Source organism: Papilio machaon, chromosome 7 (assembly GCF_912999745.1).
Source record: "Papilio machaon chromosome 7, ilPapMach1.1, whole genome shotgun sequence".
NCBI lineage: Eukaryota > Metazoa > Arthropoda > Insecta > Lepidoptera > Papilionidae > Papilio > Papilio machaon.
The window spans coordinates 6,316,895-6,342,341 of record NC_059992.1 but is presented as its reverse complement, the minus strand read 5'-3'; the positions used below and the strand labels follow the sequence as shown (position 1 = coordinate 6,342,341).

The 25,447-nt window shown below is 35.8% G+C and overlaps 2 protein-coding genes across 2 annotated transcripts in view; both read right to left on the bottom strand.

Moving 5' to 3' along the window:
* Positions 1 to 204: 204 nt before the first annotated feature.
* On the bottom strand, positions 205 to 2,744 carry LOC106714694. The gene has a single exon (XM_014507798.2). It carries the CDS (start codon positions 2,661 to 2,663, stop codon positions 2,370 to 2,372), a length of 294 nt encoding a protein of 97 aa, XP_014363284.2. The 5' UTR covers positions 2,664 to 2,744; the 3' UTR covers positions 205 to 2,369.
* Positions 2,696 to 25,447, bottom strand: part of LOC123720920 (headcase protein) — a 66,051-nt gene continuing 43,299 nt past the window's right edge. Inside the window, exons 3-5 of the mRNA XM_045678594.1 lie at positions 4,073 to 4,261; positions 3,137 to 3,325; positions 2,696 to 2,945 (exon numbers count right to left, since the gene is read on the bottom strand). Coding sequence (XP_045534550.1) covers positions 2,775 to 2,945; positions 3,137 to 3,325; positions 4,073 to 4,261 — 549 coding nt within the window. The 3' untranslated portion in view covers positions 2,696 to 2,774. The remainder of the gene's footprint in view (positions 2,946 to 3,136; positions 3,326 to 4,072; positions 4,262 to 25,447) is intronic.

Genomic DNA, 25,447 nt, shown 5'->3' with positions numbered 1-25,447 from the left:
TTTACGAACGAGCAAACTCCGATAAAATTAAAATTGTTTAACATATGAAACGTCATTACAATTCGGCGGGATTTCTTTTTAAAATAATTAGGGTAATCTTTGATAATGTTGAATTTATGTACTATCGATTTATGGCTAATTTAGAAATATGCAATAATATATCTTCATTAAACATCTTCATCAACTTTTAGGTAAGCGTCTGTGAATTAACTGCATATTTACAATAGGGGTATGCCGAGCTATAATATAGCTACATTCCGAAGTTATAGTATCAATCTTAAAAGTTATTTTTAAGCAAAGGATACTAATAAAAATATTTATAAGGGTTACTACAACCACACTTGACGAACTGGCCATCATGGTTACGTGTTAAATGGTAGCTACAGACCTTCTATGCCTTTTATATACAGTTATAATTATATGCAAAAATCTCTCTTTGTAAATGTTGTATTATATTTTTTTTAAATAAACTTTTGAAATTCGATCGTGATTAATATAGAAATATTTTCTTTTAATTTTATTTAGTCAAACCATTGTTAGCCAGTTCGACGCCCACTCAAACAGTGCCAGATGACAAAGATGATGGTGTATGAGGTGCAGTGATGCGGATGATGGCGTAATGACGAATGACGTGTGATTAACTTCGAATGGTATACTAAAAATAGGAAGAGGGGGAAGAATGGAGCATATGACAAAGGAGGTATGCATGCCCCGAATGGTATCCAACACTCCTAACTTCAATGTATACCAGTCAAGTTATATCTATGCAATTTATGATTCAGTCAAGAGCTAAGAGGTCTTAGTGCCAACTTAGACCGTTCTTAGACATTAAATGATGATTTCCTATATTTACGCAAATTACAATTCCAATAAAACTGATTTTACTGATTTTAAAGAGATTAATTTAAACAAATTTCAGTTTGCAAACATTATTTAATGATCACTGGTCATTGCACTTTCTAATTAATATTGTTAGCATTTGAAAAAGATTGTATATATTTTAATTTGTTCAAATTGTTCGCTTTAAAATCCGTAGAATAGGTTTTATTAAATTAATTAAGTAAAAAAATGGTAAATGGCAGTTTTAATTCTTTTTCTTTAGGACCAATGCAAAAAATTTCATCTAAAAAGTGTCAAGTCTTCAAAGAATTATCATTATTATTGCCTAACACGCGACTTCTGTCACGCCGCCAACACGTTTGCAAACGTGTTTGAACGCCTCCCTATCCGCACCACTTTGATCACTTATCCCTAAACACGCTCTAAACTAGAAGTTTATCACTTTTAATCACGTTGCGAGTAAGTAATAAGTATCAAATTGTATCAAAAACCTTACCTAATTCATTCTTAAAATTTATGAATAGAGTAGAAGTGCACGTCTCTTATACTATATAAGTTTAATAAATGGTAAAGCGCTATGTTTAAAAATAAATACATAACCAGTTCAATTATAAGAAATTCTCTTACCTTAAGAACAGCCGAAGCCAAAGTTTTATGTAATAAAAAAGAGTAAATTCTATTGATTAAAGTTAAATTAAACAAAACTTCAATGATTAACGAATATTCAACACATCATCATTCACGGAGTCAATTTTTTTTTTGTTGATATGGCACGATTCCAAAAATTTGCATATTATTGTTTCGAAATTTCCGTTAACCATTGAATACCATTGAAAGGAAAACAAACGCTAAAAAAGACAATAGTATCAGACAATATAGAATATCCGATACATAGTTAAGCTAATCATATTATTGGTGACACAGCAATCACTTACAATTAAAAACCTTTACCGTAATTAAGTGACAAATTATATTATGTAAACAAAAAAAAGTGATATTAAAGTAAATACACTAAGATGGCATCTCTCGCAAGTAGATGTCACCTCCTGGTTGAAGTGCCATTTGGTGGGAGGAAATAAAGGATCGTACGAAACCTACGAAAATATTGTAACACTTAAGTTAAAAAGTTAAAAATTTTTCTAAAATAAAACATAACTAATAAACTAAATTGAACTAAACAACACTCCACTCAAATTCCCTATCAGATAGGGCGATCGATATCACTGAAAACGAAGGTAATCAATAATTTATAAAAAAAACTCCCCTTTATCTCCTTCAAAAGGAAAACTCCCGATATGGTTCAATCGAAATGAATGACACAAAAATGCAATTTCTGGCGCCACTAACCGCTAATTTCAGATAAAAATCAACATCTACCTTATTTAAATAACAAAGTGCAATAATAAAATTATAATAAAATCAATAGTACTCTCTAAACCGATGCATAAAATTATTTCAATAAGACCAACTTAATTTAACAAAAAATATCACTAGAAAGTAGTCCATTCACGTCACTTGCCACCGCTCGCTTACGCGATCTGGTTCAGGTATTCCATGAAGTCGTTGGAGAAGAGCTGCAGGTGCGCGGGGTCGGGCGCGGCGCGGCGCGGTGGGGCGCACGTCGCGGGCGCCAGCGGCGTCGCCAACGGGGGCGCAGCCGGTGGCTTGGCACGGATCGTGGCCAGATACCGTTCCGCCAGGGACTCGCCTACGCTGATGGCGAGCGTCTCGGGGCTCAGACCTAGCAGCGATAGCGACTCCGTGATGCTGGCCAGCGCGGGCGCGAGGTACTTGGACTCGTCGGATTCGGGGCGCGAGGCCATGCTGGTGTTGACGACGGGACGCAGAGCGGGCGGCGAGGCGCGGCGCGGCGGCGAGGGCGCGAGCCAGGCTTCAGGCGAGGTGCCGGGGGAGGTCCCCGACACCGCCGTCTGTTATGGCCACTGCTGGAAGAGCGGGAAAGCCCGTTTTGTGAAGCAGTAACCGAGCGGCTTGACGAAGTGCGCGTCGAGCACGCGGCAGTGAGGGCATGTCACCGGGTGCGAGTAGTCGGAGTAATTGAGGCGCTGGTGTGGGTGCAGCAGCGGCTTGTAGCAAGTGTTGCACTGGGAACAATATAATTTAAATTAAATATGTGTTTTTTCCGTGTAGCAACTATCGAAGTGGCATATAATATACAAGATAAATAAGAAAGAATTAAGATAGTACTATCGGTAGTACCTCAAGTGGCGGTGAGTTAAAGTTCCAGTTTTCTTTTGTTTAACATAACGATTTTCTGTTTAAGACTATAACCCACCTTCAATCGCTCAGCGCAACACGGGGTCGCCATGAAGATATCGTACGAGTACATGGTGCCGAGTACGAGCGACGAGCCGTCCCACTTCTGTCCGCAGAAGCGGCAGCGAATGGTGCGCTCGGGGTCGCAGCGCTCCAAGCAGCCCATGCACACGCACGTAAGGTATTGCGTACGACCCTCCACCTTCACCTGCACACAAAAAACCATACTACTGTAGGAAATTCCAGGCCAATTAAAAAAAGGATATCACTTTGATCTTATTCGACAGTCTACATCTATCTTTTCAGACATAGTTCCTTCTGCTGTCCCTTATTAAATCAAATACAACTTATAAAAAATTAACAAGTCTAAAAAAGGACATCCGGTAAAGCCTGATGGCCGCCAGGGGTCTAGCTAACTCTAACATCAAACAAGTATCCGTAAGCTCACAGATTCAATCTTCTAATTCACTGAATAAACAGCGCAAGTCGAGAAGTACCCGTCTCATGAGCCGCCATGTTACTATGGACTTAAATAAACTTAGCGGGATCTTATTTAAGTTTACGAGGGGTAACTTTGTAGCAATTTAAAAGGGAGGAATTAAAACGAGATACGTTTTATTGCTGTTCCCAAACAACACTATATACCACGTAATTAAATTAACTTGTCTACTTTATCAAAGTTTGCAACTCGAAACGCTGAGCTCAAAATGTTCTGAAGTTATTCTTATTCACCAATTGATTAGATTTTTCAAACACTTTTACGAATGACACTGGAACTTTTTATAGAATTGAAAACTTTTAAATGCGGTGTATTTCAATGTATTTAACAGTTGCTGATTTTTGAAAATGACTGATAAGTACTAGTATATTTTATAGTTATTCGAAGTACGAAATCTTTTTCGCCACTGTTTTCTACTCTTTGTATAAATGATTCAACAATGCTTAAGGAGTGTACCTCAACGGCGCTACTGGTGTGTTGTCGCGGGCTCAGGAAGAAGGTGCCGTCTACAAGCGGGTAGCGGTCGAAGACGTCCAGAGTTTCCTTGCAGAGCGCGCACGAAACGCGAGGCCGGTGCTGGCCCGCCAGCGTCGAGAGTATGAAGAGCCGCGTATCATCGTTGCCGTGGTTGCCTTCGTCCTCGATCTGTAACAATACACAAATGCGTTAGTAAAATACGCGATAAAGGTTGCTGGAGACAGAGTAATTTAATATTAAACAATAATATGTTAAGGCTAGTTAGTGGACATTTTATATATCACATAAAAAAGCGGTCTACAAATCATAACTTTCGCGAGCAAGGGAAAACGGAACGCGTTTAGGGTCGAACTCGAGCTCTGCGTAAGGGCGTCGTTGTAAAAGCGAGCTTGTAATTTCAATATTTCTTATCCCCACATTTACATATTGCGATTAATGCATACGCCCACCACACTCACCACACCGACTCTCCCTTCATAATAACGCAAGTAAACGTCTGCATAAAGTTGAATAATGAAAGGCTGAAAGGCAATTACGCTGAATTCGGAGTCGAAGTCAAACAAAAGGATCGCGCGAGCGCCGCCGAGATCGATCGTGAGCGTTATTCATTCACGTACGAGCGATTTGCGAAAGCGAATAATAATGAAAGTTTAACAACGTCCCCACAGCGCTGGCTTAATTAAACATATTACCGACTGCTAAAGAACTTGGCAAACTGTCGATCCAAATCCAATCCATGAATTGTATCGCCAGTTTCGCTTTTCGTACATTTCATCGACGTGAAACATATGATATGCGGATTATGCACGTGGTTTACGCATTGCATGCATAACGCATATACAGCGGACGACGACTCGCGCATACCGCTGCGTTCGATACTAGCATTCCTATTATTCTATTATTAGAATGACGTCGTGACACCAGGAACACATAAAACGTTGCCGGCGAGAGCGTCGACCCGCGCAAACAAACTTACTTTGATTTGCAACAACAGCACGGCTCGATGCAGTTTGCCAAGAGACGAGCGGGCGGGGGCGACCATCCGGCATAGCGCTGCGATATCAGCTTCCCAACTCGAATATTTCAGTTAAGAGCGTTTATGTGACTTAGAAATGATGATTCCTCTCGGTCGCCTTCATTTGCAAATTGCGATCGTCGGTGTCAATTCGGAGATGATAAATAACTGGCCGCGAGAACCTTCTGGCAAAGACACGTTTGATTGATTTATACCGACGAGCGGCCGCTATCGCCGCGGATGCTTTATGATTGATAACGTTAAACAGCGGCGCACGCATCCCGACACGAAACGTTTCGTGGTTGATGATTGAATATATTGAATTACGGAGTAACGTAATTAGGAGTAAGCTGGAGTTTGCGCCTTAGGTCTAATGGGTGACAGTTAAATTGTTAAGCGTCGCGCCCGCAAAAGTTCAGTAAGGTCGGAGGTCGCGTCCAACGAACACGGCGCGGCGACACGTTTCCAACTTGTACAATTCACTATTGTAGGTACTCCGCGATTGATGTGATCGCAAAAGCGCACTATATATTTACACAATTTGATCTCGCGTTGCTTGTCGTTGCCGTTTATGGTTGTTTCCGATTGATCGCCGCTATAAAATGGTACATAAAAACTTTCTTGCCACATCCAATGTATTCGTGTTATAGTAGTACTAGTATATACGCAGCTTTCGTGGACCCAGTTGCACAAATGGAATAGAAAACTATGCAGTCTAGCCTGCGGCTAGTTATGAGCGCACGAGGCTATTTGATCGGGCTAGATGATCATTCCTTCCTCTAATTACGTCGACCGAATTTACATAGTACGGGGAAACTTGGCACCCTGTAAACTTGAACGTCTTCGTGTTGCCGAATCTAGGAATAAAACACTTTCGAAACTGACTCGCTTAAATCTATAAAGTTAAATTAAGTCCGTAAACAAATTAAAAGTCGATTCGCCGTCGCCAGAATCCCGAGGCGAGTATCATTCGTAAGTCTGTTCGTTTGTTTCGCTGTTCAAATAACAAAAGCGCGTAGAGCTCGTTTCGGAAGAGGAGAGGAGTGAAGTGCGCTTCAGACCTCGTTTGTACTCGACGTGCCGCAAAACGAATGTATACACATTAAAACTTTTCGAATTGAAGGTGACGCTATAATTGAAGAGACGGAGAGGGTGCCTCCCTAAAACCGGTGCGCTTTTGCCGCATACGGACATGGAAATGTGCAACACGCCAGCGATTGTCCTCCTCTTAGTCCCCGCGTCTGCTGCTAGTGCGATTGTATTTCTCATAATTAAAATCTACGATCGAGTTTCTTACTCGTCGCACGGCAAAGGTCCTTACTTTTTGTTTTCCCTCAACGAACGACGACGGTAAGCTATTCGCGTTACATTGTGAATGCTCGTTTTCCATTGTTCTTTGCATTTGTCCGCCGAGTATAATGTTTACGAACGAGCTTTTAGTATAAAACATCGCCGGCCAGAAGGTTGAATAATGATAATAAATCCGGATCGTTCCCAGGGGCGGCTTATTTTTAATTAGGCAAATGAAACTTTTCCTATTATATTTCGCCGTCGTCGGCACTCGTGGCAGCGAGCACTAGTTCAAATAAAAATTAAATACGCGAAAAGCTGGGGAGGCAGTCGGGAAGCCGGGTTAAAAATGAGAAGCCTGCCCGCAAATCCAATTAGCCGCTGCGACATATCCAATACGGCTGATCCGAAGCTGGTTAAATATATTATTGAAATTTTTTTGCTGACTTGCATAATAGTAATAAGGATATTTTTGATAGAAGCTTTCGACGAAAAGCCGCCTTCAAGGGTAACGAAGTGTTTTGTTCGAAAATCACAAGCGTCGACGCAGTATGAATAGCAATTTTTCAACGATGTCATCTGAAACAATAAGTCTGGGAGCGAATGGTGTTTGCGGCGCTCGATACATTTATCGTGACGTCGGCGTTACGTTCCGCCTCATGTTTGCCATTGTCTGAGAGCTTTACGTTAATACTCAACTCTTTGTATCAACAAATGCTTTCCATCTCTTATATATATAAAAGAAAGTCGTGTTAGTTACACTATTTATAACTCAAGAACGGCTGAATCGATTTGACTGAAAATTGGAGGGCAGGTAGCTTAGAACCAGGAAACGGACATAGGATAATTTTTACCCCGTTTTCTATTTTTTATTCCGCGCGGACGGAGTCGCGGGTAAAAGCTAGTTTCAATATAATTCAAAGTTTTGTATAAATACTGAAATTATATTGGGTACTTCACTAAAATATTTGAGACATTAAATTTTATCCGAGCGATATTGATTCCGAGTTTGCTAAGAAATTATGGATTTATATCGCAGCAACCATTACTCTCGTCGTAACTCGTCTGAGTCTCATCAGTATTCGAACTGTCAAAGGATCCAGCGGTTTATGTAAATCTAGAGCATTTATTACCGTGGCAACTTTGTAAATGTCGTTACAGCGAACCGGGTTCAGGGAATTTATGAAGCGGACAATTTATTAATATTCCAGAGAAGGAATATATCAAAGATATGAATAGCTGCGTAAAACTGTTGAGAATGTGAGCTGGAGTATGCTTGAGCATACCTGCTGCCAAAATTCTTGAGACAACGCTGGCTATATGTTTCGGGGAAGGTGTGAAGTCGTAGCAAAAATTCTTTATTCCGTAGAAAAGATATTTTGTCGCGTAAATTAGCGTCACGTCTCACACATTCCACGCGCCAAGCGATCTAAGCGCTCGGCGCTTCACATTGTGTTATAGTTTTTATTTAAATTTGCGTCATATGTATAACTCTATGCAATAAAATGTTACGTCTTGCATAATCATGTTCAACGGACTTTAGAAGGTATAAAAAAGAGAAGTTTAATAATGTGAAAAAATCTCAATAAGTGCTCCCCGAAAATGAAGATTTCTTGCCTATTTGCTTTCACATTAAGAATGTTAATCTGGAACGAATATATTTCAATATATATAGTTCTCCTCGGTGTCAGGTCACTGATATACGTGACGTTAGAATAATTATAAGATATATTTTATTGCGACAATTAAAGGATAGGTAAGGTTAGTAGTATAAGTAATACACTACTACATTACACTGAGTCCAATATAAATGCAGGAATGTCTTCGAACCTCGCAAAGACAACTAAAATAACATCAAATGGTTTCTTTTTATAGTTTTGATGGGATTTTGATGAGACTTCCAGTCTGTTATACCGCACGAAACGACGTTTTTAATAAAAACGTCTGTCAAACAATCAGAATGGTTTGTCGCGATCGTAAGAGCTTTAAAAAGAATTGATTGTACAGTTTGCTTGTCCAGCTGCAGTTTGCGACACGATCTCACAGAGTGAATAATGTGAACAAATAGCAATAAGAAGCATGTCTCTATATACTTAGTTTAGTATATTCCGGCGCAGTCGCGACGCCTTGCAGTGGTTACACGGAAAATTACTTACCCTGACTTCGCTTTATCGTCTGTCGTATTGTTATGCTGGTAACTAACCATTCAACTAACGCGTCATTAGTGCCACAAGATAATGCACAGTTTATGGCTGTATTTTTATAAGAAAATTACTTTAAGGATAAGGTGCAAAATTGTTTGTTCTAAGTAACCTAGTAATACGATGAATACTCGTACAAAGATGTTGCTATCAATTATTTTAGTTGAAGGTACAAGTTTAATATTGTTGAATTAAGAATAAGAACCAACAGCCAACAAAGAATGGCGTACCCGAATTCATTGTGTATTTTTTTAAATCCATCTGAGTTAACATTTATTCATTAGGTAACTAGCCAGAAATTTTCTTAAATTTATTACTTGCAGTACAACTTACACATCTCTAGAATATTACTGTCTTTAATGGACGGAAAATTGCAATACATCAACGTTTATTACTTGGCATGAGTCTTGTTCGCGTCATATAGCCAGCACATAACTATGTAAGTTTTATAACAAAGTAGCAAATCGATAAACAAAAATGATTCACGGTCAGCAATAATGGCGCAGTTGATGCAGGTCGCGAAGTGCCTACAGTGCAGCGAGCACGTCCGCATTTTGTTTACAAATAACGACACAGTCATCGTCTGGCTACGGCATATAGGATAACAGGCACGTGGGACTATATTGTAAATAAGTGAGCTCTAAATATAGAATCCGAATCGTTATCGACTAGAGTACATATTAAATTGTTTACAGTCCTGTTTGCGATAAAGTATTGACGAGTGCAGTGTTGTTTGTGCGAAGAATGATATGAGAAAGCACAATTAGAGGTATATACTTTATATGAACTATATATAAAGTTATAATTAATATAATTTGAAACGTTTCGATGAGAGAAGGGCAATACGAACCAAAAAAAATAACATGTGTTGAAAAATTGAATTGAGAAATTTAATGAATTACAATTAAAAAATAGTCACCGAATTACCACTGCTTTAAAACATTAAACGCATAAGCATACCATTAAAAACAAAATTAAAAAGTCCTTGAATACAGTTTCATTACGACGACATTTAAAATGCCTACAATGTTGAAGCACAAGTCCTTCTGCGTAATATTTAGATGCCAGCTCATTCAGACAAACAATCGTGAATCTTCGCTGTCACTTAGCTTGCGGTCTTGTTTATTTTGTTTTGAGTGGCCCTGACTCTCAGCATTGCTGCTTAACTACATACATATGACACAGAATGTGTTAAAGATACCCTATTCACAGTAGTAAATGCATTACTAATTTACATTTTTAAACAATTCCTGGGAAAGGACTGAGAAAGAAAAAGGGACTGACTAGGGGAGATACTTGGTTGTTAAATTATTGCTACAAGCTGTTGTTAACAACTCATTAATTACGGACTTTTATAGGTTTTTGATTTAAAAAAAATTAAAAATTAATAACATCGAGTACAGTTGCAAGTGATGTTACAGAATATTTCCGTGTATACAAAGCATCGTCTGTGGCGACACCGTGACCAGCCACGTGCATAGCCCAGCTGAGTCAACACAGGTCCGTTCGATATGAGACTTATCCATCGCTAATAATCACATAGTTTATAAGTTTCTTTTTCCATTTGCGATAAAAATTATACTAAAACATTTATTCCTATTACATTTTTAAAATCTTATTTAATAATAAATGTGAATATATCTGGATGAAATTTGGATCAGAAATAGATTACAGCATGGAATAGTGCTTAGGCTGTTAATTGTTTTTCATTCCGTGCGAAGTCGGGACGATAGCCAACAATTAAATATTTAAAAAAAGAAATATATTTCAGTCGTAAAATAATGTTGCAGAGCGCAGCGCATGTGCAAATGCATTCAATAGTAACTATGCATGTCAAGCAAACGTTAAAAAGCACGTCATGCAATTTCGTATTAAATATGCGAATATGCAAAAATAATTTAAATCTTTTATATTATTGCTAGATTATAAATTTATAAAAATATTGCTGTAACAATAATTAAAAACAGCTTACAAATGTCTTAATATCAATTAAAAATATTTATATTCCATTTTATTCAATTAGTAGGGAAAATAAAGTTAAACGAGTCGCAGATAAACCGTTGAGCAGTCGTCTGTAGTTTCAAAGACTGATATTTAATCAAGCGGGTACACAAAATTAATTGGCTCGATACCCAACCTGATTGCCAGATCAACCTAATCGGATTTCAGATATTCAATTTATCTTCTATTGTGCAAAGAGGTTTAACGTTGACAATTTCTGTCTATGGTAAAACTCAATAATACTTTTTAATCTGTCCAAAACTGAACGATGTGGTAGCTTGCTGATAAAATAACACCGATTGCTTTCATTTATGTATTTATTATTTTTTTTTATTTCTACTTTACTCGAATGTTTGTTACAAGCTAGTAAAAGAGCTTAATTTATTCAAGTCTTTTCATATTCTCATGTTCCTCCTCCAACTGTGAGAGATAAAGGCAGTTTACTAGTTTCCGACTCATTTACTAACATATTGAATGTTATTTAATGTTGTATTGATAACTAAATACCTAATATAACTACAGTCGCCACTCACTATCTTGAAGGTATGTCGTATATCTATTCGAAAAAAAAACTCATATAATACTTCGCTTACGAGACAACTTTTTATTTAACTAGCAAAAGAGAAATTAAACCATTAAAATATAAACGTGCATTTCACAAAACTGTTACTATCTAAAGGTCAAAATTTAAGACGACTTGGAGATTACAGTATCAGCGTGAGATAGGGGCATAAAGTAAGTATTTGCCATTCACGATAACCCTGCACTAGAGAGGCGTCACCCGAACCTCATTATCAGCTTTGATGTTTTGCAAAGTTGCGGACGGTTAGCCTTGTACCTTATCAGTGCAGTGAGAACAGCGTCAACATTGATAACGGAGAAATTAATAAATAACTGCTATGAAACTGTAAACATTGCGATAAATAAATTAAATGTATCCTACACTAGTTAGTAACCGCGGTTTCGTCGACATAGAATTATAAATTCGATATTTTTTTTTCTCTAATCTTGATAAATATTTACCAATATCTTTTAGTTCTAGACTTGACCTATAAAGTTAATAACGTTTGGTTTATATGGGGACTTACAATGTGATATACGACTTGTAAACAGGAACAGGTTAAAAGGTCTTGTAAGTACGTTGATTTTGATTGGATAATACGGGAGTAAACCGAGTACGTTCAAATAAAATACTTAATAGATTCAAGAGGCCAATCTTATTTGATTCAATTACATATATTCAAGATACATAAATAGATTACAATTACATTAGATCCGTTAATAAAATATTCATGTTCTGATCTCAGTTAAAAGCATAATATTTACATTTAAATTACTCATTATTTTAACATATGTAGAATACGAACTCGTTAATATGCATTTATAGACTTGATGATAACAAAATTTACCTAGAATTATTATAGTATTTCTACTTCAAAATTAGTATATACTCCTATAGTAAATACTAATTTATTAAGTCTAAATATGATTCAAAATTGCATACTAAACTGCAAATAAACATACTTTTCGTCAGGGAAAGTCAAACCTTAAACCGTAAGTGCAATGATGTCAATTTAAAACTTCAAACGTATCAAAAATGGTACCAATATGATTTTTCCATCGAACCATCTCTAGTCACTTAAGGGCAAGTCGCGTAACTAATTCGCATTTCGAATCTAAAAGGCGAATTTTTATGCTTTAAAAGCGAATATAGGTTATACGGGTGATGAAAGAAACACGTTCGTCACGCGTTGTAACGACCTGTGTGCGGAAAATGAACAAGGCGTTACATACTACGAAATGTAAGAATTTGCTTTCAATTCCTATTACTTAATTTTTAGGGATTTTAAATGCACATTTATCATTTGTACATGTATTAAATATTTATAAAAATTGAGCAATATGTATAAAAAATATTTTGTCATCGTTTTTTGTTTTAGGTGAAACGTGACTAAGATTTTCTACAAATGATTTTTGATAATGTTTAGATTATCAAAAATAAATTGGGTAATTGGTGATAATAAGAATTACTAACGATAGATTACACTTTCTTCGTAAAACTTTAATGAAGCATCATAACTAAATATTACACCACAATAATGCTCATAATAGGATTCTTTGATATCCAGTGAAATGAACTGAACGAAATGCAAACTGCAATAAGTTTTTACCTAAGTCAAAGGAAACCTTTACTAACTTACGAAGTAAAACAAAACATACTTTTGTGTCCGTATCATTATGAATGATAAATGTTACTTCTCTACTTGTATAAGTATTGTATTATGAAAACCACAACCAATATATGTCAATGTATTTGCACAGATACGATCTTGTTCACAACATGCACGGCAAAAAATGTCGCATTAAATGGACACAAAAAGTGCCGTGAGCGTGAACACGGATTAACTTGTCCACTCTGGGTAAATGTTAATCTACCCGCAAATGACATTTTCTGCTTCATACCAACTTAATATACAATGTTTATCATGATATACCTATGCTAAATAGTTTAAAATAAGTGAAGGTTGGTTTGGCGTTAAATTAAACTGCGCTTTGGATTAAAAAAAAATGTTTTTGTGTCAAAATTGATTAAGTATGATGTATTTATGCCACCTACGCATTGCCCACGCAAAATTGTATCAATATTTATTTTACATATTTGTAATTGTACTTTGCGGACACAATAACAATGTAGTTTTATTAAAATAAAATAAGATATGACGGAAATACGTAAAAAAGATCATGGGCACTATTAATGTTCGAAAAGGAAGACTACAGACAACCTTTAAAAGACACCAGTTCATTATTGAATATCCGAAATATTATCTAGCGAAATATTTTCTTAAGTTTAACCTTAATGTAAAATATCTAGATAGGAAACTTACGACATAAAATAAGCCCAATACTTTACGGGATAGAAATAAAGAAGTGAATATTTTATATCAACACAATAAACAATAGTTTGTTGTTAGAAATATTTTTTTGCGAAACTCGAGTAGTCTTATATAGAATATTATTTTTTAGCAAACTAGCTGTCACCTGCAACTCCGTCCGCGCACAATTATAAAAATGTGTTTTTCCAGACTATGTTCTACATCTGTATCAAATTTCATCAAGATCCGTTGCGCCGACCTTCTAACAAACATTTATCTATCTAAACTTTCGCATTTACTGTAGTAAGTAGCAGTAGTAAGATTGGATAGTCACAAAATATTCATGTCATGTAAAGAAACATGTATTTAATGAGTGTTGTTTAGGTATAATTTTTTGTGTCACTAGTTTTACTAATCTTAGTCACGCAAAACCTATTAATACGTACAATCATTTATTAATTAAAGTAACTCATGAATCATACATACTTCGATTATATTAATGGCCAGGCTAGGCAAACGCCGCTACAGTCACGTATCGAACGTTATTAGCAGCGCAACAGAATTATTTATACAAATACATTTAGTCTGTGGAATTCTCGGCGTAAGTAACGCAGTTTTATCTGTGTACATGCATACATGTGCACATGCACGGCAAACATAAGCAGAGGTGATAAGGCGGCCGGTATCGCGGTCGCCGGGGATAACGGCCGAGCCAAGGCGAACCGATCGTAACGCACGCTACACACGACCCTTACATAACAAGCTAACCGTTGCGACTGCCCTGTACTCGCTATCAATTCATAAATGGCATAGCGACACGTTTAATACTCAGATATTAATATTTAACCTATGAAAATATAAACAAAAATTAATGTCTGTCCTTTATTCGTTCTTAATCTACTGGACCAACTATAATGAAATTTTACCCTACCAAAATGTCATTGTTATTACGCAAGAGTGTAGGCTACACACTCAAACCATGATCTTTAAACAATTTTATGTTTTAAATTTCAACTTTATGAAACTTATTGTTGTTACAATAGTATGATGTAGTAGTTAAAACTTTATAAAGTTATACGCTATTTATTATAAATTAAATAAATAATCTTTACTCAGCCGCCCGGATGGTATTTCAATTCCAGCCAATCAACTAAATAACAATGTAAGATCACTATCATATTTAACCAGACACAAGCGATGTAAACAAATGACACGATACCGCATTTTGCGATCGCGGAATTATTTGTATGTGTGTTGGAAATAAAAACAATGCTGTGTACTGATTCTTTAATATCATCTCATATTTACAATGACCAAAAATTTAAACAGATGTATCATAGCAATTAATTTAAGAGGTTCAAACAATTTAATAGCTATATATGCTGTTAGGAGTAAATCACTATGTAATTTAGTTAAATGATAGTCTATTATAATGCAATTATTACATGTCATTAACTTGATTAAATACAAGTCTGTTATTATTACATTCATATTCAGGGATGATGCGAAAAGACGATATATAAAGAATAGCCTTCTTTCTTTGGGGTTTTAAAACATATTTTCACTATACACCTTTTTTCAAAACTCGAATGTGCCGCAGGTAAATTTTTCAAAATCTTAGTAAAAAAGTAATAAACAAGGTTTTCCCTGATTCAAAAGTAGAATTAAACACGGATTTATAACTGCTTACCTATCGATTAAGGTCCTTTTGTACACTAGGCGAAATAAATCGTCGAAACTAATATTGTATGGTTGCGTTGCAAGAATCGTGTCGCGCAAGCTCCGCACACACTATTCAGGTAACTGTATAGATTTGTTCCACCATCTTGAAAATTGCAGCGACTTTTCTCACTACGACACGGCACAGGTTGCGAGTGACTCTCTTTGGTGATGACAGATAGATTTGTTGGCAACGCGCGCTATATACGAACCTCTATGACCTTGCATTGCGTACGTAACTTAGCGACTAAAATCATCTGGTTTCGAAGATTTAAGTTTTTTTTTTATTAGCGGCGCTTTGCCGCCCTCTCGGTTCACCCCTGACATTTTTGGTAAGAGACTTTTTACATCTTTATGAAATTTTTACAATTACATTTTTACATTTCGAAAATTTACGTTGCCTTGTCTACGAAGGGCCTAAATTGTGCAGCTAAATTCCACTCTACTTAGAAACATCCGACGGCCTTATAATATATAATAGCAAGGGTAAAATTAATAGCAAATAATCACTAACAATTAAAATGGATTTGACACGTAATACACGAGCGAGTCAAGCCGCACCTTCAACTATTTCTATCGGTCATTGTACTGTACGAAAGCTATTCGTTATGTAACTAGCTGTTATCACCGACAGCACTCTTCCAAATGCATAGAGATAAAGACTCAATAGCTATTCATTTAAGTATTACCGACGAAATAGATAACATTTAGCTGGCATTGCTTACAACGTTTACAGTCGGAAGTCTCTAGAACAATGCAATCGGCCATTGCCCGTACGCTGTTGCTAGGTGCATAATCGGCGATGCTATTTACCAACAGCGCACACGTAATGCAGCTATTCGGGCTCACTGTTGTACGTGCTTTATAAACAAATCGATTGACTCACCACCTGTTCAATTGACCTGAACTAACTCTAATGAAATTGTAGTAACGAAAATTTCTCAAACTGTAGGATGTTTTCTTTCAATGTAATAGTTGTTGTTTCTAATTACAGGGCTTTTTGCTATAGCAGATTGAATTTTACCTTTAATTTTTACATCCAGATTGGAAAATTGCGTTACAATAAACCCGTTAGTTTTTAGTTAAAATAGATTTTTTATTTCGATTGTAACACATTTTATTGAAGTGAAATGCATCTTGTTGACAGCAGTCATCAGTTATAAAAACTATTTTTTCAGTCTCAATAGTTTTATTAGAATTTTACTTAAATTGGTTTTATGTTATGAAATTCAATTCCTAAACAGCACAAAATACATATTTTAATTATTATATAAACGTATGAAAAAGTTAAAATAAAAATCATAAGTTATTGTGTCCTGGCTCAAATAGAATTGTTTAAACTTCTGCATCTTTACCAATTCATCGACAATTTTCGGTTTCCATTGAAAGTCAATAACTAATTCAAAGTGTTCTACAGTTATTCTAAGGATTCGTCATATTGATTTTGTTCAGTGGTTACACCGGATTTTCCCGCATGCATGACTCAAAACCTTCCCGTACCTTTTTACTAAAGATTCTATCATAAGATTTTCATAAAAGCGAAGAATGTATACAGTGTCGGATTTTAGCCGTTAGAAAATACACGCTAATATATTGATTAAAAATCAGTACCTACATTAACCAGATTTAAAATAACTGGTTTATTTAAAATCTCACACTGTTATGGTAAGCAGTCAGCCTTCAAAAAAAACATGATTGCATCCGTTCTCATAGTAATAAATCATATTATTAACTTAATAAACCGGATGCATTTTAATCTATCTTCATAACCGGTATTCATGAAATTTTGTTCTTTTTTTTTTAATTTTCTAATTAAACACATTGATGACGAAATGAAGAAAATATATCAGATTTTTCAAAAGCAATTTAAAATAGTACTCCAAACTGAGCCATGTGTCAGATGACGTCTATCTTCGTTTACGATGGTCGTTGAATCTCTTAATCCGAAGTATTAACGGCAGCGACCCGCCATTATTTATAGCCGATTCTGGTAAGCGTATTCAACTTTTGATCACCACCACTAACCTCTAGTAATGTTTATGGTCAATATTATACAACCGAATGATTAGACGGTTCAAACATGATTTAAATTATACATGACTAGTAGTTGCCCGCGATTTGTCCTCGCGTAATCAAAAAACAAATCTAGTAACAAATATAGCCTATGTCAGCTTCCCAACAGTGAAAGAATTTTTCAAATCGGTTCATTGGTTTCGGAGCAAATTCAATGCTAACAAACAATCAAATCTTTCCTCTTTATAATATTAGTATAAATTCGCTAACGAACGAAAAAGGAACAAAGCGTTCAATTCAAGTAAAAAGCTTAATCTAGCTTCCGTGTAAAACAATTGAGAGTATAACAAGATGAAGAGTTTAAAATTTCAGACGTGTTAGCGAAGGAGTCGTCGAGAAAAGTGCTCACCGTTTCAAAATAGGCCCCTTTTTATCCACAGCCGTCCTCAGGGATGTTAAAGGGTTTGAAGAAGACATAATCGCGGAAAACGAAGTAAACCCGACTGCTAAAGCTGAAACCAGATTCGAGCGAACGCGTCTGGAGAATGGCGTAGATTTTCGAGATTGTAAAGGTAGCGACGTCTCGTAAAGTATTTATTTACTGTACACGGTATAACACTTTACTGTCTTGTTCACGTCGCTTTGAGATATTACGGTGTATTAATCCATTTTAACTAAAATTTAAATGTAATTTAGACGCTATTTTACTACTGGTGTGTAGATTTTTACGTCTTGGATTAACTGAAAAAGTATGATAAAACTCTCTGATCGAGCAACGGATACTGGGAAAGAATTATATTCGTGAGGGAAAATTATCATTACCAAATCATACTTTCCTTATTTATTCAGTTCAGTTAATGCAAAATCTCAAGAGTTCTTAATTTAAGAACGTATAAAAACGGAGTGCTTTAATTAGTGAAGTCAATGACCTGTAAGTAATTCATAGAATGGGCGAGCGAGGTGCGGTGCCGCCTGATATGGCAGGTGCGTTATGTAAGCGCGGGCGCAGGTATCGCCTGCAAATGCCACCGCGGCTCCGCACCCGCCCGGGCCAAGGCCTCGCAACAATTGAAAGTACGTGTCGTCTATTAGTCTTTCATAAACTATATTTAATAGGATAAAATTTTTTTTGTGTTTCTGGAGTTGTAGAAATGCGTAATATCGAATAGCTTGTTATTAACGGTAATTTTGCCATAATAGAACGAGATCTTTTTCACTCCTTATGTACAGACTACGGATTTGCATGAACTAACAAATTACGCTCTTCAAGATATGCTACTTTGTCACGGATAAGAACATTTCAAATAACACCTAAATTTTCCTTAGAAATAAAGGAACGATTGTAACAAGAACGTATGAATGCACATGATCAGCGTGGCCAGAGATGGAAAGTAAGGTCCTTACAAGTTTAAAACCGCGCAATTCCAAACATAAATTAGATAGTGCAGTCTAAGTACAGGAGGACAGAAGCGGGCGACTACCGGGTGGTTGGGGACGATGAATACGGAAGAGAGGGATGGTGCAGGCGGCGGGGTAGCAGGGGTGTTGTGGGGGAGGGCTGCATAGCGGCGTGCACACAGACATCGTGCACACAGACATCGATCGATTAGCGGTCCTGCCGCCGCCCCACGCCACCAATATCGACCTTTGCTTTCCCGTTTTAAACTGCCCAATTGTTGCAATACAATTAATTTGTTTGCCATTGAAATGATGAGTCACTTACCCTTTATGGTCGTGTTACCAATTTAAAATGAGAGAACATTTCTGTTTATATTTTTAAACTGATGGTACACAGTAGCTTAACAATGTTTACAGCTATTGCCGATTCAAAGAAAGGGATGAGCGACTGAAGACTCGCTTGTTATAAAAGCTACGTAAATTTGGGTGAAGTAAATGGCTGTATTCTCGCAGTCCCCCTTTATGTCATCTTCTTAACCGGGTTCAGGTAAGCAACAAGTTAAAACTCAAGGTAGAAACGTAAATTTTCAACTTTAAAAAGTTGACACTGTATAAATACTTTTGTATTACAAGACGCTATATCAATTTTAATTACATATTTAAATAGCATATTATAATTAATGTTTATGCAAGATTTTATCACTATTTTAAACATTTTACGATAACCTTATATAAAAACACTGTGGACATTACAAGACCGTCATTTTGTTTTTACTCAAGCTTGTATCGCAGGTGTGAGGAATCTAATTATCCGAGGGCTGCGTCTTGTCTCTCGGCGTTCAGCTCACGTCTCGCCGGCCGGTGATCACTTATTTAACTCGGAGGTGTCGTGATTTCATAGAAATGCATCGGAGCGAGCGCCGCACATTTTTTATTTATGAAATTTTCTTTCGCAATCGCCGCCGTAGTGGAATAATTTCGATATGCCTGATCAATATTCAACTTAACACTTCTTGTGTACATTCCGCATTTATTATTCCACAGAGATACGAGATAACTGTCAGAGGGATCATAACTAAAGTATACAAGCAAAAACGTCAATGTAGAAATACTCTGGCATGTTATGTTATGAATAAAATAATACATACATGTAATCCAAATACATTAAATAAATAAATCATTTTTATTGGATTAGGTTAGCAAAATAAAAATAATTTCTATATATTGATAAATTATTTTTATATATTGAGCTTCTGTAGTAATTAAGCAAATTTAATGGAAAAAGTTTTACAATCAAATAAACCAATCATACTCAAGGGTAAACAAAGTTTTTATAATCGATGTAAAGTGTTAAAGGCACATTCTTCTGTCGTTACAAACACAAGAAATTTTTATTTCTTGCCCACATTTTATAAAAGTTTTTGATACGCATTATCAAAAGAGATCGTTAATACTCATTTTCAAATGCAGCACAGCTAGGTACAGCTAACATATAATGCGTTTTTTCTGTATTAATTAAGAAATAAATGAATGTTCACGATTAAAATGTCGCCCTTTTCTATACTTCGCGATCAATTAGTTACAATTTATCTAGGACCTGCCAACATCGTTATCAACCCATTAGCCGTTATACGTCAGCGTAATAACTGTCATGTACGGGCCACGATACTCCGATATGTTATTAAATAATTCTCTATTCTTTAATTATATATTTCTTTGCTAACATTGAAACAGACATGTCTCATTTTAGAGTTTAACTTTACTATTAAATATGTTAAAGAAAGGTTTTTTTATTGAATTTAAAATGTACTAAGTTTATCTGACATGAAAGCGTGTTAAGGGAAAAAGTATTTGAGAAAGGAAGTGACTAAAGTAGGTAATTAGAAATAGACATAGGTAACATAACGTTCCTGATAACAGGTACACCTTTACTTTACTTTCATCGTAAATGTATGTTGGAATATTGTTAAAGAAGTTTTTTTTTATTTTCTATTATTAAATATAGCACTTAATTCTCAAAGTATTACAAAAAAAAAAAAAGAACCAGCACTACCAAATGTTCAATAAATAAATTATAAAATAACATTTACATTCATAAACTTAAGAACGTAAACAACAGGATCTTTCATTTTGTAGCTTAAGTCTATTAACAACTTAATTAGCTTCGTGTTAATAATACAAAATTCAACAAGATGTATCCCTTGCAAGTAGACTGATAGAGACTCTAGCCAGAACAAAGCTTCGTCTCTCAACAATGTGTTTAGTTTCCAGATTAGTGCAATCCCGACCGACACCTAAACACGGATTTTAGATAACATTCAAACTCCAACCGCACTGAATATAAATGAGAATTTAGAACGACAAAACCCGTCTTAGGGTCTTGTGCATAATTACTAAATATTATCAACCTTTAGTCGCATTCGAGACACGAAGAATCGCTTTAATTGATGTTTATAATAGTTTACAAAAGACACACTACATACTAACCCAGTGATGTAGGAGAAATAATGAAGTGTTTTAAATTATTTTGCGTTTAATAGCATCTTAAAACATATTACACTAATGGGTGGATGTCTGTTCATACAATAATTTTGAAAATCAAATGCAATTAACTATATCAACATGGCTATACCTTTTACATTCTGTGGATACCTAAAGTCTGTTGTAAATTAAAAAAAAAAAAGTAAGTTTACCAACCGAATTTTTCACGAGTCCGCAGATTTGCTAATAAACGTATTTGTACCGTGGAGAGGGACTGATATTTTTTTCGTTGTTTGATATCGGGGCAAATCCGGCAGCGAATGGGGCGGCCGCGAGGGTTGCAGCGCGCAGGCCGACACGCGCCCCAAGCCCTCACGCCCCAGCTGTTTGCTTCTATTACGATTTCAATGTCAAGTCCGATCAATACCGGCCGGGGATGTAAAATTTCGGCCGCCTTCGGCGCGTTCCGGGAGACGATGCCGAAGCCGCGGCCATACTAACCTACCGTAACACGGGGTGCGTGCTCTCTAGACGATCAATAACCGAGCAAGGACCTGGCTCGATTTATAAATAGCCTCGAACTTCACCTCGGCCGCTGCCGTATTCCGTGGGCGAAAGTGTTAAAATACCTCCCGTCGCGTCACAAAAGCTTGCGTGCTTAGACACGAAAAGACGGTTTAAATAATACCAACTAAACATTATCATCTGAGTGACATAGGTGAATAAAGTAATGCGACAAAACTCTCATTATTCGCATTAGATGCACCAACAAGGAGGAGGAAAAAGTTGGAATATCTCGATGAAACATGACAGTCGAAGGCCGATGCAAATATTTGACTGAATATCAATGCAAATAATCCAGCCGCAGACCGCGACGACGCTCGAATATCGAAAAGAAATCGCTGGAAAAATGTCCGAGACCAACTTGAATTGGAAAAACAACTGCATTGAATTTCATCGCCTATATATTCTAAAGGCGCTAGAAATGCCAATATTCCAGCGCTTTATACCTCATCAGTATGCATAGCGAGGAGTTTGAAACTAGATATATCCAAGATTGAATTTCCTACGACGATTTAAGGGCCATAGATTAAAAAGAGTGTAGCAGAAATTAATAAAAAAAAAATGCAAATTGGAGAAATTTAAGATAAAGTGTAATGATGCTAGTACGCTATTAGGGAGAGTAAAGCGCGGGAAAGAGGTAATATTAAGGGACGAAAACGAGCGCTTCATTACTGCAATACCGGCAATAACAATACGGCTAACAGCCCGTCTGCAATCCATTCAAGTCTCGCTTCTACTTACTATTATTCACTATCAGTTGTAAAGAAACCAAAAAACTTTATAAGCTTTCTATATTAGTATCTGATAGATTTAAACAGGACGCGAGCAGTAGATAAAGTTCTACGAGTATAATCAACAGTAAAAGTAATACGATAGTAGAGACGTAGAGAATGATACCAAATAAAAAAAATTAATAATTTTGTTTGTAGAAAAACATTCCGCGGTAGACGTAGCAAGCGTTTAATAAAAAAAGATTGAGCGACACTGGCTTTGTACGTTGATTTGTTTGCATGCTATTTTCATGTAAATTTAATCGCGTCTAGTCAATTAAGTCGCTGTGAGTAATGCCGTTTATAATAGGCACGGGTAAGTACATTGGATTCCTTCATACCTACAATACTTGTTTACAATAGAACATTGTGTCGCTGAAATGTAATGTTTTAATATATTCCATCGCTGCCAGTCACAACGCAATGACGTAACTTGGAAAACGTGAGGGTAGGTCACGTTCACACTGATAACGTTTTTATTTGCCTTTGTACATACGTACCTAATAACAAATGTCTTAATTCTTTTCTAATTATTTAATAGAGTGTCCCTTTGATTTATTTACATTATTATGTAAAAAGGAATAAAAGCTAAAAATAAATTTTCTTCGTTCCCGAAATTAAAATCATCAGTGAAACTTAAGTAGCTATATCATTATTAAATTAAATGCAAAGATGAAAAGCGTTTCTATAATAAATCAATCAAAATTAGCCAATTTATAAATACGAAAACATTATGTTTACAAGAAAAGGTACAGGATGTTTTGATAGGCGAGAAGCCAAATCCAACTCGGTTATTTATATTAACTTTCTCATGTCGAATGGATTTGTTTTCTATATTATTTTCGTAAGCTTAATTTGTCGTAGTCCAACTGAGGAGAGAACAATCGTCAACATTATCCAAAAATATTAATTTTTATATTATTTAATAAAATAGTGTTCTAATCAATCCTTATCCCATTATCCTCATTTAAAAAATGAATCAGACTTTTCCAATAGCTTTGTTTATCTGAAAATAAATAATAATAATAATAAACATATAATAAATCAATAACTAACTGTATTACTATATTTATTTTGAACAAGATTAAAAATTTGTTTGGCAAGTACTTTACACACAATTTTTATTTAAATTTAAGCAAGATGGCGTACATAATTACACTTTATTTAAACGAATACCGGCGTCTAACAATCGTGCTTCTTGTATTCAATGATTGTACAATAATTAAAAGGCTTTTAAGATGTGTGCCTGATAACTACGAGAACTATAATCAAGGCATGGCTGTCTCGCCGCCGCGCGCTGCGCCGCTTGAGGCAATTTGTTAAGCCAATGTATCGGCCACACGTCGCAATTATATTTTGATTATGTGGATCATTTAAATCACAGGTTAGCAAACATGTAAGGCAACTAGATAAAAATATAAGCAGTTTTATAACCATACAGTACGTTTAATTTTTATCTATCAATTTATTATACAGGTCTGCCAAAACATTGAATTATGGCATTTATAAATGAGTAAATAATTCATTTTATATATAAAGTGTGTGTGGTATATGCTTGGTATTTTAACAACGTTCGATAACGAACACGTGATATTTAATGACATTCTTTTAGCATTTTGTGAAAACATTTACATTGCATTAGTAAAGTCACATATGTATGGCTTCTACTTTATATCATAGAAATTAGATTCGGAAACCGTCGTCGTCAATCATAGAAATAGCATTTAACGTTTACAATCGAATAATTGAATCGCAGGTAGCTAACACGATACGTAACAAATAGGCCGGCAAGCCATTATTATTTGCGATTCTATGCGCTGGAGATTTGCAAGTTGCATTGCGCCGGAGCTACGGAGCGACGTGCTCTGTATGTGGGACGCGCGCGTGCGTCGACCCCGCGGCCGGCATCAGGGTCACAATCCCAACACAACACGCTACTACACACACAACCACGAATATTCTTACATAACCCCAGTCACCATAAGCCCCCGTCGAATCTACTACGAATTTACGATTTTAACAAACCGATTTTGGCTCCAACTCAAACATATGTTTCCCAAACATTATTAGCGCAGTTATCGAGATAATATTAGTGGGCAGCGGGATCAACGACCGCTCTAGTTCTATTCTAGTAACCAGTCGCAAACGACAAGTAGTAACAACAACGTTGTTTCGTGGAAAACTGATTATTATCGTTGGAACAGAAAACCAATATTACGAAATTTTTTCGTACAAAAAAAGTTATTTGCCATATTCACTTATTAATTGGAACACAAAATTATAAAGATAAAACATGAGACGAATGCAACATATTATATCTCTCATATAATCTCCAGAAGATAACTGTGAACACGCAGCTGTTTAAGAATATAATAAAAAATATTTTATTATGGTTTCAAAAGATTTTCCAACTAATCTTTTTAACAATTTTACTGAAAATATCATTTCCAATTAACCAATTATACCAATGGATGTACAACCTTTGGTTACAACGTTCATTGAAATTTTTTGCGTGTATTTCTGCAAAGTTGATATAATTTTTTTTAGTAAACAACTAGCGGTCAGTCCCGACAAAATCGGTCAAGCTGATCAGGAGATTATCGGATCAAACGCGACTTGCGGACAGACAGACAAACAAGAGTTTAAAAATTTTTCTTTTTGTATATAAAATATATCGTGTGCACATAAAACACTTTTTTAAATATTATATACAGACACTCCAATTTGATTAAATGTATAGATAGATGATACTTATAACTCATTACTGAATAAAAAAAGTTCACAGGATAATAAAAGGTTGAATCGATTTCAATACATCAGTTTTTAATAATGTTGAAGACTTTGTTTATGTAATATGATGTAGACGTACATACTGTTTTTGTGAATGAGCCGTTCTGGATATACCTTCAAACAAAAATCCATCCAAACATTTGCAAATATAACATAAGCAAGAAATTATTGTTCGTTAGAAAATTATTATTTAGTGTACTACTAGGAAGTTAGTAGGAAGTAGTTATGATAAGGGCGTG